The sequence below is a fragment of the Chinchilla lanigera genome, unplaced genomic scaffold (genome assembly GCF_000276665.1).
Source record: "Chinchilla lanigera isolate Chin_1 unplaced genomic scaffold, ChiLan1.0 scaffold00039, whole genome shotgun sequence".
In the NCBI taxonomy this organism is placed as follows: Eukaryota; Metazoa; Chordata; class Mammalia; order Rodentia; family Chinchillidae; genus Chinchilla; species Chinchilla lanigera.
This window is the reverse complement of record NW_004955440.1, coordinates 2,702,636-2,721,250: the sequence shown is the minus strand read 5'-3', so window position 1 is coordinate 2,721,250 and position 18,615 is coordinate 2,702,636. Positions and strand designations below refer to the sequence as shown.

General features: G+C 37.2%; 1 protein-coding gene and 1 pseudogene across 7 annotated transcripts in view; one reads left to right on the top strand and one right to left on the bottom strand.

Moving 5' to 3' along the window:
* Positions 1 to 18,615, top strand: part of Zranb3 (zinc finger, RAN-binding domain containing 3) — a 224,819-nt gene that overhangs the window by 186,609 nt on the left and 19,595 nt on the right. For 6 of the 7 annotated variants that reach the window (XM_013517481.1, XM_013517482.1, XM_013517480.1 and 3 more), the window contains 2 exons: positions 12,333 to 12,741; positions 15,696 to 15,893. In XM_013517481.1, coding sequence (XP_013372935.1) covers positions 12,333 to 12,741; positions 15,696 to 15,893 — 607 coding nt within the window. The remainder of the gene's footprint in view (positions 1 to 12,332; positions 12,742 to 15,695; positions 15,894 to 18,615) is intronic. The other variant, XM_005390762.2, reaches the window with a different exon arrangement.
* LOC102007941 lies at positions 8,314 to 9,324 on the bottom strand (annotated as a pseudogene).

Genomic DNA, 18,615 nt, shown 5'->3' with positions numbered 1-18,615 from the left:
GATAATCCTAACTTCAGCGTGGGAAAAGAGTGGGAGGGAGAAGAGACAGTTTCTTGGAGGCCGTGCTGTTTGGGGGAATAGCTGGTTTGTGCCCACCTACTTACACAGTTTCTGATTATAATGAAGGGATTTCCTGTTTTCCATTGTCAGGCTTTCCCCTCATTTCCCCTCACTTTTCAGATCCTGTAAACTTGGTGGAGCCACCATGGGTCAACGCAATGGATTACTGTGACCCACACCCCCACAGCTATCCCTCTCCTGTGCCTGCTGCATCTACCATGAGCAGAGCGAAAGAGTCTACCTTTGCAGATGCACCATCTCCTAGATTAGTGAGAAGCAGGAAGTCTCATTTTGGCCTTAAGTATTATCTGGGTTCTTTTAGTATACCTTTGACCAAAATTTTACTTTGGTGCCATTAGGCACTCACAGGTCTGTTAACAAAGTCAGTTTCTTTTTATTTATGAGGCTATACTAAATCCTAACCTAAACTCCCAACCGCAGAAATAATAATAGAGAGGAAGAAAAAAATTGCATCCATTTGAGAGGTAGGATCAATAAAATGAGAGCTACATGGGATTTTGTCTAATAGCAGCATGTGCAGAAAGAGTAGATTGAGCGATGCATTGAAGGGAAATGCCAGAGCCAAAGGCATGCAATTAGATAGGAGAGGACAAATGAAGCAGTGGGAAGAGATCCAATTTAGTCTAAAATCTGCCCATAACAAGGATTTTATAGTTAATGTGGTAAGCAGTGAAGACCCAGTAGATGGTAATAATAGGAGAAGAGTGGCTTAAGGGTAGACGTGATGAGTTCACTCGGGACATTCTGAGGTTGAGATACCTCTGAACCTCACCTGATGTCTTAGAGGAGTTTAGAGGTCAGGTCTGGAACTTAAAAGAGAAATGGTACACAGGCAAACACTAAATATCACTTGATTATTTTAACCTTGTGATTTATGTTTTAGGGATCAGTGCATTCTATTATATAATATTTTGCTTTAAATTTTAGTTGACCGTATTAGATGATACAGCTATTTCCAAAGACATTTGCCTGTGCTGGTTTTGGTGTCATTGTTTTGTTTCATTTTGTTTGTTTTTTGAGACAGGGTCTTGCTAGTAGTTCAGGCTGGTCTTGCACTCACTACATAACCCAGGCTGGCCTTCAACTCCCGGTGATCCTCCTTCCTCAGTCTCCCAGGTGCTGGGATTACAAGCGTGAACCTTCACACCTGGCGTGGATGTCATTGTTAATAATTATTAATAACATTTTAATTTTACCATTTTTATCTTAACCAGAGTGATGTTTCATTTGGTTTGTTCTATTTTCTCTATGCCTGCAGAGAAAAACTAGTTGCACCTAAAAGTTGATCACTGTTAAAATTTTATTCAGCTTCATGAACATAGACATTTTATAGAAAATCTGAAAAAAAAAAAGATTTCCTTTTTTAGGGTAATTTGAATACTTTTTTTAAGTTAGATGATTAAAACCCTACTCAGTCACTCTATATCCTTTGGAAACAGACTCTTTTTGGCTTGTTTACAGTGTTAATGAGGACTCTTTAGTTGCGGTTCCAATCATGAATCTGATCTCCTTCAGGAGACCAGAGGCTTATTAATTCTTTTTGGAACAGGACCCGAGTAGAGGCAGTAATGGCTCCTACCAGAGCTGTCCTTTGATCAAAGTGTATTAAACCTGACATCAGTGCTTTTGTTGGTAGCCTGTTCTTTGCTGGAGTAGCACCAGGCATTGAAATGGTTTATTATTTTTTATGAGTTTTACTAGATTTCCTTTTCCTTTCCTTCAGTTCTAATAACTGACTTTTAATCCTGTCATCATGGCCAAGAGATTTGTCTCAAAAGACCAGTAGTTTATTGTAGTACAAAACAGCAAATAGATGAGGTCCCCGAGCCTTTCAGATAAAAACATGTGTTTTGCCACTTAAGCATTTTGCAGTTTTTATTCCCAGCACTTCTCACCTAAGGCAATATTTTTCTTTTGTTTTTCAAAAACAACATTGAGCAAAAAATAGGAGCATAATAATGATTGTCCACTGTAAAACTGAAGAGAAAGACATGTTCTTCTGTCCTCCACAGTCTTCATAACATGGGCATAGGGACTTAACTACATTTTCCCATAACTCTTGTGATAAAAATTACTGGAGGCCCAGATTACATCTCGTTTTTAGAAACACCACCATTTAAGTTTCTTATTTATCACATATTAAAAGGGTAATTTACTATAATTATTTCTTTACAGGGACTAACATCCATTTTGGTTAGTATATTTGTCAGTAACTTAATACTAACGTTGTTATAAGACAAAAGACATTTTAATTTACTCTTGCTATTCAGGAACAAAGCTTTGGTAGGCCATAAAAATAATTTGTCTTGGGCCAGGGATATAGCTCAGCGCCTGCCTGGCAAGTGCAAGGTCCTGAGTTTGATTCCTGGTATCAAAAAAAAAAAAAAGTAATAATATGTCTTTCAAGGTTCCTGCCTATATGTACAGCTAAAAACTGATAACTGTAATAAAGTAATTAATTTTTAAAGTGTCAGCTTGCCAGTGTGGTATGAGTGTTAAATATTTAGCTATCACTATGACTGTTGGAATCTGAAGATTCTGGTCCATTTTGGTAAGACCAGTAAGGTTATTTCTTTATTCTTTAAGTTTCAGGGACTCACTATTGATGAATCTAACATTTTTAGAAAATGTGTTTATTTGGGAAGTATTTTGTTCAGTTTTTTCTTACTGCCTTATTGTCAAATGCTTTGACCAGTGAATTTACTGACAGCTGTAGAAGTGTTGTAACAGCAAGCAGAAACACCAAAATGACACCCAGTGTTTGGAGGCAGATTTATTTATATGGACAGGCACTGACTGGGATCATTCCCAGAATATCAGGCCCTGTTCTCTGGGGGTCTCGGGCTTATATGGGATAAGCAATTGGGGATTGGTTTATACAGTGTACATCATAGTGACCAGCTGTGCATCACAGTGACTAGCTATTTCTAAGAGACAGGAGCAACTGGAACTGGAACAGGAACTATTACCTAGGCAACTAAGAAGCTGAAGTATACTGGCTTAGGGGGGTGCATTTTCTGTTACATTGTCACCAATTTTGCTAAAAGTGGATGCTTAATAAAAAATTAACAATATTAAAAGGACAACGTGAAAATCATCAGAAGCATCTTAGAGAGAAATTTTGCACTTTAGTGTAAGTATCTATACATCAGTATCTTGCTAAAAGCCACAATATTCTGTTATTAGCCAACCGTGTTCCAAGAAAACATCCTGGAATCTCCCCAAGGATATTTCCATCTCAAAACATCAAAGATAGTGTGCTTTGTTTTATGCTGACTCTTATGAAAAAGCAAAACAGATTCTCATAACCAAATAATAAGAGAATAGCAATGGTTACTGCACTATATTAGCTGACTTTTGTGATATTTTGAGTCCTTTGTGTCTTGCCAGTACAGTAATTTCCTAATCATTAGAATCCATGTACTACTAGCCAGGCGTGATGGCACATACCTGTAATCCCAGCACTTGGGAGGCTGAGCAGGAGGATCGTTGCAAGTTCGAGGCCAGCCTGGGCTACAAAGTGAGCTCAAGGCCAGCCTGAACTGCGTAGCGAGACCCTGTCTCAAAAAAAGACACACTCACACACACAAAAGAATCCATGTGCTTTCTTCTACTCGTCTCATCAACAGTTTGCTTCTTTTTGACCCTGTGGACTACACATGTCATTTGCTCTGTATGAGCAGTAACTCAGGGTCCAGTTACAGTGATAGATGAGGAAGTATGCTTTATTCCTGCACAGGAGTTTTTAAAAATCATTGAGTGAAGTCAGAGAGATTTTTATAAACTATTTAAATGAATTCATGTATTTGTTTCCTGTAAAGTGTTAGGTTTGCCACTTTCTTTACACACAGAATATTAAGAAAAGAAATGGAGCCATTAAAAACACAAGTGCATCTTCAAATATTTTAGCTTAAGTTGTTAACCTATGTTGGGTCTGGAATACCTTTGCAACTGTGAAGAGAGTAGAGTCCCTCCGCCCCAAAGGCATGTACAATGCAGACAACATTTCAGAGTCAATTTCAGAGGCTTCCCAGACTCACAGAATGCAGCCCAAGCTCTTGTGAAAAGCCCGCGGAAGGCAAGTTAAGAACTCATCTGGTGATCCAGTAACCCTCATTACTTACCATTAGGATTTATCAAAGAGATTTGCTCACTTGTTTTTCTATCAATCACAGCTGCTAAAGATCAAGGAAACCTCAGCCAGCTTCTTACCCAGAGGCTACAATCCCAAAAGCTTAACTGGTGATGGAACACACTTCCAACTGATTACCTCAGAGGAAATCTTTTTCCTGTTCGGGCTTCTCTAGGTTCTGGCTGCCCAAAGGCCCAGACACTAATTTCTAACCTGTGACAATATCCTCGCTGCCCAATTTAGCAATCCTAAGATTACCTGAAGGTTTCAGTAACATTGCTCAAATCATATTCTGAGTGTATCTTTTGGTTGGAAAAATTGTTGAAATTGTTTCTACTATTTCAGGATTTTACTTTACATACTAAAGTATGAGTTTATCATTGCTCAGGTGTTGTGTGGTTTCAGAACAGTACCTGTGCCAATCACTGCCCTGTAGTTAGTAAACTCCCACGGTGTTAGAGGAATACATCAGTTTCTGATTACTATTAGTCACCGCTAACCTTTCCTCTCCATCTGCCTCTAGCAAATAATAATTTGTCCAATGATATTTTCCAAAATTAATCATTCCTTTAAAAATAAGAGTTCTTTTAAAAATAGCTTAATTAGTTTAAGGAGCTCAACTATATTTCCAGGCCCTGAGAATTATGGGTTTTTTTTCTTTTTTTTAAAGATGAAAGGTGTCTTTTTCTTTGAGACAGGGTCTCACTATATAGCCAAGGCTAGCTTTAAACTCACTATGTAGCCTAGGCTGACCTCAAACTCACAGTGATCCTCCTGGCTCAGCCTCCCAGATGCTTGGATTACACATGTGCTCCACCACACCTGGCCTTGAAAGATGTTTTTGTTTAATTTTTTCATGATGTTTTGTTGGAAGGATTGCTTTTGCTTGAACAAATCTTCAGCACTGTCTTTTTCACTTTTTTTTTTGGTTTGTAGGTACAAGGGTATGTCTTTTAAAGAAACAAATTCTTTAAAATATAAAATGGGACCAAATATTCTTATTTTCTTATTATTTAAACTATTTGTGTGACAGTGGCTTATATATTTTATATGTATAGCTATACTCACCTCTGTTTTATTTACTGCTCTTTTTAGAAAAACAAGTCTGGAAAAATGTATTGAACAAGGCATTTAGAATAAGGCGCTAACTTGCTAACAAGCAGAGTAAGTGAAAGACTGTTTAATTCATGGTGAGATCTTTATCATATTTCTGTGCTCAACTCCCTTGTGGGTGGTACTGTGTCCTCTCTGGAGAGACTTACTAGCCAAGAAACAGTGCATTGAGCCCATAGGTGATCCCCAGACAAAACAGTGGTAATTCTACAGTGGCTCCATGTGGAACTTCCAATAGTGTTTTAGTGTCTAATTCTTAAATGTAAGTGGACTGCAAATGGCCCCAGGCATTGAAGAAAGCCTGTCACATGAAAACACACTAAAGCAAAAGGCACCCCACGAGCAGGACACAAAAGAAACAGAGATGATGTCATGCACTGAGGAAAACATGACAGAACAAAATTTACCATTAATAATAGAAACTTCTAAAAAAAAAACTAATAATGTAAACTTCTTTTACAGAGAAGTAAAAGAAAATCTTGTATCCATGAAATGAGAATCACAAAAAGGAAAAACCAGTAAACAGGCTTTAGACATTAAAATAAGAATACCAGAAACTCAGTGAAGAAGGAAGGGAAAATAATGAGGAAACAACATAGAAAGTACAAATAAAAAGATGGAGGGGCTGGGGGTTTAGTTCAGTGGCACAGCACCTGCCTGGCAAGCGCGAGGTCGTGAGTTCGATTCCCAGTACTAGAAAAAACAAACAAAACAAATAAAAAGATGGAAATTTTGGGAAAAATTAAATGATCCATTTAGGAGCTTTCTTCCTAAGAGGAGATGCAGAAAGCAAAGGCAAAATAAGGGAATACAATGTAAGAAAACTTCCAAAACTGAGGAATGCAAATACTTCTGTTTTAAGATGTCCATAGAACACCTAGCATAATGAATAAAAAATCAAACATATATACACTAAGGCCCATACCCCCCAGATGTTTTCTTTTGAGTTTTTTCTGAGGTTCTCTTCCTTATTCTATGTTTAAAGTTTTTGTCTTGCTTTCTGTCTTTTTCTTTCATCTTTTCTGCCCTTCCACCTGTATTGTGATATCCAGGCCTACAACTTTAGGCACCTGCATGTCAGTGGTTCTTAGATGTCTAAACCATTTGTCGCTTTCTCTTGGACACTGACATGTATCCTGAAACCCTCTACCCCGGTACTCAGCAGTTCTCACATGTCTAAAAATGAACTTACTTTCTTATCTCCTCTCTTTTTGCCTTCTAATGAACCATTAGTCTGTCTGTATTCCCTACTGCCGTAACTAAAGTTCTGATCACTACTGTGTAACACGTCTGGAAATCTAGGAGTCTGGAACAAAAGATTATGATTGTTATGGGGCCCAATACCTTCTTCAGTCCTCATATCCAATCAGCATGTCCTCTTGGGTCTTCTTGGTGATATAAGCTCCACGTGTCCTGAGTTCCCAGTGAATTCTATTTCTCATCTTCCTTCCTTCCTTCCTCCCTCCCTCCCTCCCTTCCATCCTTTCTTTCTTCCTTCTTCTCTCTCTCCCTCTCTCTCTCTCTCCCTCTCTCTCTCTCTCTGTCTCTCTTTCTCTCTGTCTCTCTCTCTCTCTCTCTCTTTCTCTTTTTCTTTCTTTCTTTCTTTCTTTCTTTCTTTCTTTCTTTCTTTCTTTTTTTCTTTCTTGTTGAGACAGGGTCTCTCTGTGTAGTTCAGGCTAGCTCTGAACTCACAATGTAGCCTAGGCTGGCCTAGAACTCACAGCTATCTTCCTGCCTTGGCCTTCCTAGTGTTGCGATTACAGGTGTGTGCCACCACACCCGGCTTTATTCCTCATTTTTAATATGAAGGAGCAACCAAGAGTCATGGATAATTTGAGGAGGAAATCTGTAGCATGACAAAGGTGAATAAAATAAAATACAAAACTTGATCCTGAAGGTAGTCTATGAAAACTCTAGTTGAGCTTTAAATTTGAGATTATACTACAAATATAAATAAAACAAGAATACAGTACTATGAAAAGGGAACATGGAATAAAAACTTTCATGCATTAAACATATGACCACCAAAGTAAAATAATTCTATAGAAAAGCTGAAAGATAAATAGAAGAAAATCCCAGGAATTTAGTGGACAAAAAGACAAAAAGAAGGGATATATGAAAGATAAACAAAAATGTTTTAGGTCCAACACTAAGCTAACAAGAATCCCAGACAAAAAGAAAATGAAAAAGAAAAAACTACCAAAGAATAAATGTCCAAGCACTAAAGTCAACTGATATTATTCAAAATTAATAAGGTATCTTAGTGCTGAGCAAAATTGTTAGGGAATATACAAAATGATTCAAATATATGGTGTATATTTAAATTTTTAAAATTTATTACAGTAAGAGACACATTGCTATTAATCCCTCTGAAAATACTCCTCCTTGCTTTGAACACATTTATTCCTTCATTCTTACACTCTCTGAAGCAGGTTTTTTTTTTCCATTTTTTCTTTATTCATCTCAAAAGCATATTATCTTTGTCTTTTTAATCTTACATTTTAAACTGATTAAACATTTAGAGAAAGAAGTGAATTTTATTTCTTGGCACATGAATATTTTGCTTAAAAGGCATATGTCATTTTTAAATGTCCTTTAATTTTTCTATACCTAAGGCTCTTTATTTTTACTCAAAATCTTTGTATCTTATTTTCTTTATCTATCATTATATCATACTTCTGAATTTTGAGTGGGTATAAGGAAAAAGAAAGAAATGTCTATCTTTAGACTGCTTAGAGAGTGTTTCCATAGTCAGTGATGGTTTAATAGGTAAACTAAACCCTATAAACCTGAACTTCTTTGTGGCTAATACCGTTAAGCAAGAATATAGTACGTGATCGGCCAGTGTATGGATCTGACTAAATAAATTTAATACAAATCTTTAAAGTGTCTCTTTTTTTATTATTTAGACTTATGTTGAAAATGGAAGTAAATTTTTCAAATGCTTTTAAAAAGGTAAATACTAATTAATGAATTTACTGTTATACTCAAAATTGTTTACACTTAAGGTGAGGATCTTTGCCAATAGAAAGGTGCAGCTCCACATCCTGGATGGTATTTGAAGAATCAAATTTGAAGAATCGTGGAAGAATTGCAATTTCCTTGTTTTTTTCTTCTTGAAGATGTTGCAACTTCCTTCTGTAGCTACTTTGTGGGGAAACAGTAGCATCTGGATAGGGTTTTGATTTAGTCTGAACTTTTGCTAGTTTGGCATCAAACTCCAGCTGTAGTTTGATTATTTCATTTTGCTTTTCCTTTTCTTGAGTTACTAACTTTGCATTTAACTCTGAAATTTCCATCTCCTGTTTCTTTATTGGATCTTTGTGCTTTTCTTCATTTAATTCAACTGTTTTCTGCGTATGTTGATGAAGTCTGCTTATTTCTATCTACTGTTCCTTCTCTTTGATTTTCATTTCATGTGCAAGTTTGGTGATATTATTCTTATATTCCTGTTCTCAAGGTTTTAGCTTTTCCTTTGTCATATCAGCATTTCTTTTTAGTTGTTCATCTTCACCTTTCCGGGGCTGGGAATTTAGCTCAGCAGCAAAGCGCCTGCCTGGCAAGTGCAAGGTCGTGAGTTCAATTCCTGGTACCGGAAGAAAAACAAAAAACAAACGTTTTCACCTTTCAAATTATGTTGATATTCAGTAGTCTGTTGTAGCCATATATTTGTTGTAGCCATTTTATTTGTCATATCGTGAAGAGCAGCACGTTCTTTTTTAAATGAGACTTCCTTTGTTTGGATTACTTTTAATAAATAAGTGGTCTTTTCCAACTGCATCTCCAGTACGTTATTCTTTCCACTGGTTTCTATTATTTTCTGTAGTTCCAGCTCCCAGGTGGCTGAGGCAAGATAACCTCATGAGCTCAGTAGTTCTTGATACCCGGGGCCACACAGTAAGACCCTTTTCTGTATGTGAGAAATCCTTTATAAGTTTGTCAATATTCACACTGCTGACCTTTTTTGTACATCCTTCTCTGCTTTGATCCATGCTTGAACGTCATCCCCAGTTCCTCAAGTTCTCTCCTCTGAAGCAGTTCTGGAAGTCCTCTTTTGTATGTTTACAAGGTGTTATTTAAAAAATACAAAGAATGCTGCTGCCTAGTGCCATCCAAAGGAAAGATAGAATCATAAAATCATGACAGTGGGTCCTCTTCTACCTTATTCACTGGATTTGGCACTGTGCAACTTATGGTTCTTGCCCAAAGTCAAAATGATCATGAAAGGTAAACATTTTGAATTGATTTAGAACGGCCAGGCAACCCTAACAGTGCAACTAAAGATACTTCATAAATATATACATATAGATCATCATGAAATTTAGAACACTAGAGATAGAAGTTCCTGAAACCTTCTTAGATGTGAAGAATTGGTAACCTACAGAGAAACAGCATTGTCAGCATGACCATGTTGGAAGAAACAAAGCATTGTCTTTAAGGATTAAGCAAAACTACTAAGGATGGGGTGAAAATCAACTTCCAGGCGAGCAAGGACTCAGGAAGTTTGCCTCCCCTGTACAATCAGCATGATCTAACCAAAAATAACTGATAGAATTTATCTTTGTTGAACATTTGCTAATATTTTCAAACTCCTACAAACTTTCTTCACAGTTTTATTATATAGAGCAATTTTTTGTTTTTTAATGTTTAACTGTCTGTTACCTTTTCCCCCACTGGTAATCTCTCTGCTTTTCTCTACCCTTTTCTAATAATTTCCTGTATATAGTGTCTCAGAAATCTTGTTTCATGGTTAATGATTTCATTCTTTAAATTTCTCTTTTTATTATCTTAAGGTGTCTTTAAATTTCTGTTTAGTTCCTATATCTAATTTAGCATCTAATTAGATAATTTTTATAATGTTTGAAAATATATAAGTAACAATAAAAATAAATGGCCTTTGTTGGTGGGGGTGGGGGAGAATTTTATGCTATGATATATATGTTTTAATTTTACCAATGTGGAAACAGCTTAAATTTTTCTTATTCCCTGTGTTTCTTTTTTCTATTTTTGGAAATTTTTATTGTAACATAAAATTTGCCACTTTAGCCATTTTTAGATTGCAATTCAGTAGTGTTAATCATATTCACAACATGCAATCACCAGTATTCCAAAACTGTTTCCCTGCCCCAAATTGAGTCTCTGCAGTCATTTAGCAAAAACTGCCCATTTCCTCTTCCTGTAGCCCCAGTAACCATTAATCTTTCTTTCTCTATGGATTTGCTAAATCTTTATTGTATAGTACTACTAAGATGTGTAGATAAGATTCATTATATAAAATATCATTTTATAGTTATATAGTATTTTGCTACCCTTATCAGTAGTGACTTTATTATTACTCCATTACAAATTATTCCAAAACTTGGTTTCTTAAAACAATAGCCAGAGCCAGATGTGATGGCACATGCCTGTAATCCCAGCACTTGGGAGGCTGAGACAGGAGGACTGTCTCGAGTTCGAGGCCATCCTGAGTTACAAAGTGAGTCTAGGCCAGACAGAACTACATGGCGAAACCCTGTCTCAAAATTAAAAAAAAAAATAAAGTAGCTGTATATTATTTCTCAGTGGGTACAGATTACACTAGGACACAACAGTGATGACATGTCTACTCCAGCATGACTGAGGCCTTTGCTAGAAGATCCAGAGACGGGGGTCTACACTCATCTGAAAGCTTGTTCACTTACATGTCTGGAAATTGATGCTAGCTGCTCCTGTGGGCCTTTCTTATCCTGTCAGCTGAAACACCCGTACATGGTTCCTCCATGGCGTGGCCTTCCCCACACATGGTGGCAGGCTCCAGGGCAGATGTCCCATTAGAGAAAGAGAGGAAGGGTGAGTAGGGAGCCAGCCAAGTGGAAGCCATATCACCTTCAGTGAACAAACATGTCACCTACAATCACTTTAACTGAACACTGAAGAATGAGACTGTTACAGAGGTCCACCCAGGTTCAAGCAAAAAGAACACAGACCCTACTTCTCCATGGAAGCGTGTCAGCATGGCACTGTGAAAAGGGCACATTAACAGGATAAGAACCGATGTGGCCATCTTTGGAAATACAGTCTGCCGCAGAGGACGTCCAACATAGTTCCCCGCAAATGCAGCCTCTGGCAGGGCTTCTATAAATTAACTCTTTTAACTTTACTACCAGCTACTCAATCATGGTGATAACTATCCTACTTTCTCTAATGAGGAAATTGAGATTTCCTCATTAAAAAGAAAATGAAAAATATGAGATCGTGCTATAAGTACTCTTAGCTAAAAGAAGTTATATTTTTACACGAAATCTTCCACATCCAAAGCCCCAGCTATGGCCACAGAAGTTATAGTTTTAAAAGCAAGAACAATTATTAAAATGTATGTATTAAAAAGGCTATAATGGGGCTGGGGATATAGCTCAGTGGCACAGCACCTATCCAGCAAGTGCCCTGAGTTTGATTCCCGGCACAAGAAAAAAAAAAAAAAAAGCTATTCTAATTGATAGTTCTAAAGATATTTTGGACTATTATGATTCCTGGTGCTTCCTGGTCAAGTTAACATTTAATATGACTGACATTGTAAATACTGTGTTCATACTTTGGGCTGAAAGCATTTTTCTAGGTTATTGATTGACAAAATATTTAATTGTCCCTTTTCTCTGACATACATCTAGGACAGATAGTTTATGAAGTATATTTCATTTCATAACTTCTCTAGCCAAGTTACCTGACCTCACTAAAGCTTCAATTTCCTCATCTCAAGTATAAGAATAATAAATAGCACCTACCTCATAGAGGTGGCATGAGGATTAAATGAGTTAATATATACAAAGTGGTTGGAATGTAAGTGCTAAGTAGGAAGGCAGGAAATACATGGATGTGGTAATGATATATATAGTCATAGTATAATTAAGTTCATTTTTTGAAAGATTTTCAAAGGATAAGGCAATACAGTTATTGAAAATGTTTTGTTAAACTCTTTCATTTAGGAAGAGCAATTGCTTCTTAATTTGGTAACTGTTTTCTTTCCTAGTTTGAAAAAGAAAAACAGCATGATATTCGGTCATTCTTTTTACCAAAACCTAAAAAAAGACAGTCGGAGACCTCCTGTGATGAATCAAGGATATTCCAAGAGAAACATACTATATTGGCATCAGACCCTAGAAAAATAGATACAAGAGATATTCTTGAAAGTGATTTTGAACCTGAAGCTAAAAGACTGAAATCAGTTGCCACCAATGACTGCAGCAGTCTCCTGGACAAGAAACCACCCTGGGCCAAACAAACTGAAGCTGCAGTCGTGGAAGGTGTCCACGAAGCCACGTCTCCATCAGCTACCCCATCCGTTCCTGAGAAGGGCTGGCAGTGTAATTTCTGCACCTATATCAATAATTCAGTGCTACCTTATTGTGAAATGTGTGAGAATCCTCAAGGCAGTGCTGGTGAGTACAAGCAAGGTGACCATGGAGGTAGGGCTAGCAGCAGTATCTTCAGATAGCAGTGCTTTTAGAGACTCCTGTACCAAAGGTGAGTGTGACTCAGCATTGATTTAGCTTGTAAAATGGAGTAAGAATTCCCATACCGAAGACTGAGTCTATCCCTTGTGGAATGTGAAAAGCTACTGATTCTGTCAAGAATGTATATCCTCAAGTGTCTGTGATATGACATTAATTTGGCACAAATGAACATTTTTGATTAATGTCAACAGGATGTGAATAGAGTGGGCAGGAATAGAAGCTCTGTTGCTATGGTAGCAAATATGCTTTACCGTCATAGTCCTGCTGTTTTCTTTCCTCTGTAGAGATACTTGTTTTTAAGGAAATTATAGATTATTTTTGTTTAAATAGCAAAATAACTCAGTGTTGTTTCTTTGCCTACTCAGTCTACATCGTGCTATGTTTTTGCTTGACAACTAAAAACTCTGAAAGGTTAAGGAGCTAATTTGATGTCCACTTTATGAGTTTCTACCTTTCTAAAACATTACCTTAAAGTTAGCAATCATAAACCTATCTTAAGTATGTTTTTATAGCGAGATATCCCATTTCCTGATGTTTAGTGTCTGAAATGTTTATTAATACCCATGTTTGTAAGAAAAAGATCATTAGTATTTTTGTTTCCAATTTTAGAGAGGATTTTTATGCTAATGAAAAGTGTCAAATTGTCAGTTTTGGAATCTAAAGATACTCATTTTATTTATCAGTAGTAATGATTGCTCACAACTAATTTTCAATTATACATTAATTATTTGGAATATCTACATAAGAAAGCCCAATATAAACCCAGATACTGTAATTCTTTCCTGCCTTGCTCTCCTCTCTTAGTTTTGATCTGAAGGAAAATGTAATCAGTAGCTAAGCTTTTTCTCTTTCACTTGTGGGTGCTCCTACCAAAATTGACAAGTCTGCCATCTGGGTGGTTATATTTGTAATGTGGACACCTGTTGTCTGTGAAGTAAATTGGAACCACAAGCTTCTTCTACATACTATCCCTGTGACAATTAGCATGACCCCATACAATTCCCAATGGCTACTGGCAATAAAAATAAAATAGATCACAACTATAAAATAATGCCTGTTCACATAAGTGTATACATTAACTGATTTAGCAAGAAAAATCATAGTTTAATATGGACTTTGTAGTTCTGACTTTTCCTTTGTGATACTAGGAACAACAGTGAAAGTTCCTAGACCCATGATGTAATAAGTTGTCAAGCAACTTTAAAAAGCAAATAAACTATCTTTTTGAATATGAAAGTCTAGTTAGAGAAAAGTAAATATTTTAAATAACTGTGATATTACTGTATGTTAGTGTTATAATTTAGGATTTTTTTTTTTTTTTTTTTTTTTTTTTTTTTGGTCTTTTTGAGACAGGGTCTCACTATGCAGTTCAGGCTGAACTCGAGCTCACTTTGTAGCCCAGGCTGGTCTTGAACTCGCAAAGATCCTCCTGCCTCAGCCTCCCGAGTGCTGGGATTACAGGTGTGCACCACCACGCCCGGCTGTTAGTGTTAAAATAATTAGATTTATGTTACTACAATTTGGCATAATGATTTCCAAACTTAATTTGATGTATACCAGAAGCATTGAAAAGTAGAAATAATTTTGATTCATCTCCTTTTTAATAGTGCCTTCCATGTAAGTCTTCTTTTTTTTTTTTTGGTCTTTTTGAGACAGGGTTTCGCTATGCAGTTCAGGCTGGCCTTGAGCTCACTTTGTAGCCCAGGCTGGTCTCAAACTCGCAATGATCCTCCTGCCTCAGCCTCCTGAGTGCTGGGATTACAGGCGTCCACCACCACACCTAGCCTGTAGAAGTCTTTGAGGAAAGGGTGGAGTCCAAAAAATTAAAGGAGCAATATTAGAATAATAGAGTATGTAAAAATTGCTAATTTTTTCTCTTAATACATTAGAGAAAATGTGATATGGTACTGTATACATTGAATGCTAATATTTATCAGCATGTAACTCTTCGCTTTGTTTTTAACATCTGTAGTTTATTCCTAACACCTTGTAGCTCAAATTGCCAGATGTATCTCTCTCACTTGAACTCCAGACTGGACATGTCCAGTGGCCTATGTAACTAACATCTCCACCTGGATGTCTAATGGGAACCTCAAGCTTAATACATCCAGAATGGAATTCTTGTTTGTTACCATCATCACATCTAACACCCAAATCTTCTCCCCAGTCTTCCCTGCATCATGCTAAAAACTTAGGCAATATCTCTGCTTTGCCTCCAACACTCGATCTATCATATAACCTCCAAAATGAACCTCGATTTCAAGCACTTTCTCTTTAGTGCTGCCCTCCTGCTGGAAAGTCATCGTAATTCTTTTTCTCAGATCTCGGTAGTCACCATTGTAGTCTTGAACAAGAATGCTGTGATCTTTTTGCACTGCAGCCAGAGTAAATCATCATTATTCTTGTGCCTAAAACTCTCTAATGGAGTCAGAATTGAATCCAAGGATATAAGCTTCTGGGCTAGGCTTCTAGGTACATGAGCAGATCTGAACTGACGTGGAACTCTGAGAATCTGGCCCCGCAGCACTTCAGGATTAGTATTCTAATATTTCTCCTTCAATTTTTTTGGATTCTACCCTTTACTTACCACTCTCCCCTGCCCCCAGTTCTCCTACAAAAATCCAGCTTGACTGTCCATGTGATGATGCTCTTTTTGTCTACCTCTGCCACTTAGAATGGAACCCCAGGAAGCAGGGACTTACCTGCCTTGTTCTGTGCTGTCTCCCTAGCTCCTAGTGCTGGGAAAATAGTAGATGCTCAGTAAATTTTTTAAAAGAATGAACAAGAATCATTAACTGTTTCTTTTTGCAAAACCTAGCTATGACATTTTTAAACTATACTTTTAAATGGTAATTATTTTATTTTAATAATCCCACAAGTAGACAGCCCCAACCTTATCCAGGCTATAAACAAAAATGAAGACGATTCTCCAAAAAACACCTCCAAAAAACTTCAAACTAGCTCAGACTGTGAAAAACAAGTCCTTGCACAATCAGAACCTGACCAGTTGGCTGAGAACAAGGGAGAAATGTCAGAAGAGGAGAGGGAGGACAGACTCACAGCCCAGCCACGTGATGGTAAGTCTTGGTTCTATTCCTAGCTCCAGATAATAGCCATGTACTTTAACACATAATACTGCTAGATTTGTCATTGCTTGTTCCAGGTCTCTTTATTCACTTTTTTTGGCACCAGGAATCAAACTCAGGACATTGTGCTTGCCAGGCAGGCGCTTGTGCTGCTGAACTATATCCCTGGCCCTCTTTTATTCTTGTTTATGTAAAAGAAAATAACAACCATTTGTAACCACATCCTTAAGCACCAGATGGCTGGAAGAGCAGAGTATGTTTATTGGCATTAAGACACCACACATGGAGCAAAACCAATAAATAGCTGCATGTGCTGCCACCAGGCCTATTGCCCTTTCTCAACCAAAGCTACTCTGTTTACACAGTGAGGGTGTTGTTTTGATTTCTGGGAGGTGCTTTGGACAAAATACTAATATTGGCAGATTATTAACATCGTCTTAACAAATCATTAATCCTTTAATATGAATTCTTTTACTTGGTTACATTTAATTGGCATATTTTAAACTTTTTTAAGAAACTGTTTTTAAGAAACATAATTTTAAGACTGTCTGAATCATAACTACATTTGAGCCAGCCATGTAGTGTTTCTGACTTACTTATTTGTTGTTTGATCCCATTCATTAATTATAGCTGTGATGGTTAGCAAATACCAGCCTGTAGTCATACAGTACTATCTTATATGGACCAACTGTAAAAGACTGTGAATATTTTTAGGTTACTTTCCTTATTATTCATTTAGTGACCATTGTGACCTACAGATTTATTTTTTTTATTAGAATCAACTCAAAATTGTTGGAATGGGACTGCTGATTATTTGTTGTTGATTTTTTTGTTTTTTTTTTGTTGTTTGTTTGTTTGTTTTTGAGGCAGGGTTTCACTATGCAGTTCAGGCTGGCCTTGAACTTATTTTGTAGCCCAGGCTGGTCTCGAACTCACAGAGATCCTCCTGCCTCAGCCTCCTGAGTGCTGGAATTACAGACATTCACCACTGCTTCCGGTTCTGAAATTTTTCTTCTAAGTCAGTTGCTATTAAACATTCATATAGCAATTTGGAGTTAGATTTATTCCTTTAAAATGAAATGTCTGTTTAAGAATATCTGAGTTCAAAACACCTTCTTTTCTTCCTTTTAACCTTCCTTCCCTCTAATTCTTGAAGGTCTTCCCAAAGAGTACCTTGAACTGAATCCTGTTTAGTTTGTGTTTGTTTGTTTGCTTGCTTTGTTTTATTTGTATGTTTCTGAAATTGGGATCAAACCTGAGCCCTCATGCATACTGAGCACATACCGTACCACTGAGCTACATTTCCAGCCCTTATCTGTAATTTTAATAACCTGTAAGTAAAGAGCATAGGTTCAGATGGCATATATTCTTTGTGTCTTTAGTTTCCTTGTTCCTGCTGAAAAAACCCTCAAGTGCTGACGAAGCTCTAGTTGTAGGACAGAATATGTTTCAGTGAGCCAGATATTAGGTGAGGAATAATTACCTGGTAATTGTTGTTAACTGGACCAAAGCAGAGAAATGCTGACTTGCTTGCTGTGAGTTAGTCCTATGGATAAAGGCATGTGTTGGCTTGTTCTTACAAATACTTTTTAAACACCACTGGGCTTTTAGAAATTCCATTTGGCCGGTGAAGTTTACCTTGGCCTCCTGCACTCCACACCATGCCAGTATCCCCCCCGCCCATGCCTGTCCCTGCTTTTTTTTTTTGTTTTTTGACGTTTTAGATCAATAAGAATTCCACACAAGAAACAGGCTTTACATCTTCCCACTAAGATGGGTTTCCGTGAAAAACAGAAAGACCAAGGAGGCTCACTATGCTGAACACTTATTCTACCTCTGCTTCCCCTTCTAAGACCGCAGCAATGCGCACTACCCTGGAACTGTAATTTTCCACCTAGAATTGCAGCGGTCCGGGAGGGTGGCTGTGTCTCCAAAGATAAATCACTTATCATCTTGGACCATTAGATTACGATGTGTGGAAACAGTGAAAAGAGAGACATGTGCCCCCAACACAGCTGTCAGTCACCAGGAATGACTATTAACTGACTTGGAATTGATCTTACAATTCTTTTTCTCAGAGAATGATTTGTTTATTTTGAGATAACGTCTCGCTTTGTAGTTCAGGCTGACTTTAAATTCACTATATAGCTCAGGTTGACTTCAAACTCCTGGTGATGATCCTCCTGCTTCAGCCTCCCAAGCACTGGGAGTACAGACATCCACCACCACACCCAGTTCAAAGAATGATTTCTGATCTTTAGGTGTTAATGCATACTTTTTAACTATGAAGATACACTGATTATGAAATACACTTATTTTACAGACCATTAAGAAAGAAAAAATTCTCTGCCAGTTAAACTGTGACACAGTGCTTTAACAGTATCCCAGACCAGGACATACCACCCTCTGTTGCTTTGACATTTCTTTTGTTTGTTCTGAGGGATTTGGCAGTATCCCCTGCCTTCAGTTGCTTTGCTTGGCGTATAATAGGCAACCATTTTGCACATATCAGTAATCAAATATAAGACAGCTTCCTGTATTTGCACAGTTCATTTAGTTAGATCCTGTGAAGCACTCCTTTATTCCTTTGCAACAAAATAAGATATTTTATTTTCTCATTGGTATATGTTTGCTTCTTTGATATTAAATCTATGATCTACTTTGTACCTAAGTGTTTTTAAAACACATAGCTTTTTTTTCAGTACCAAGTCAT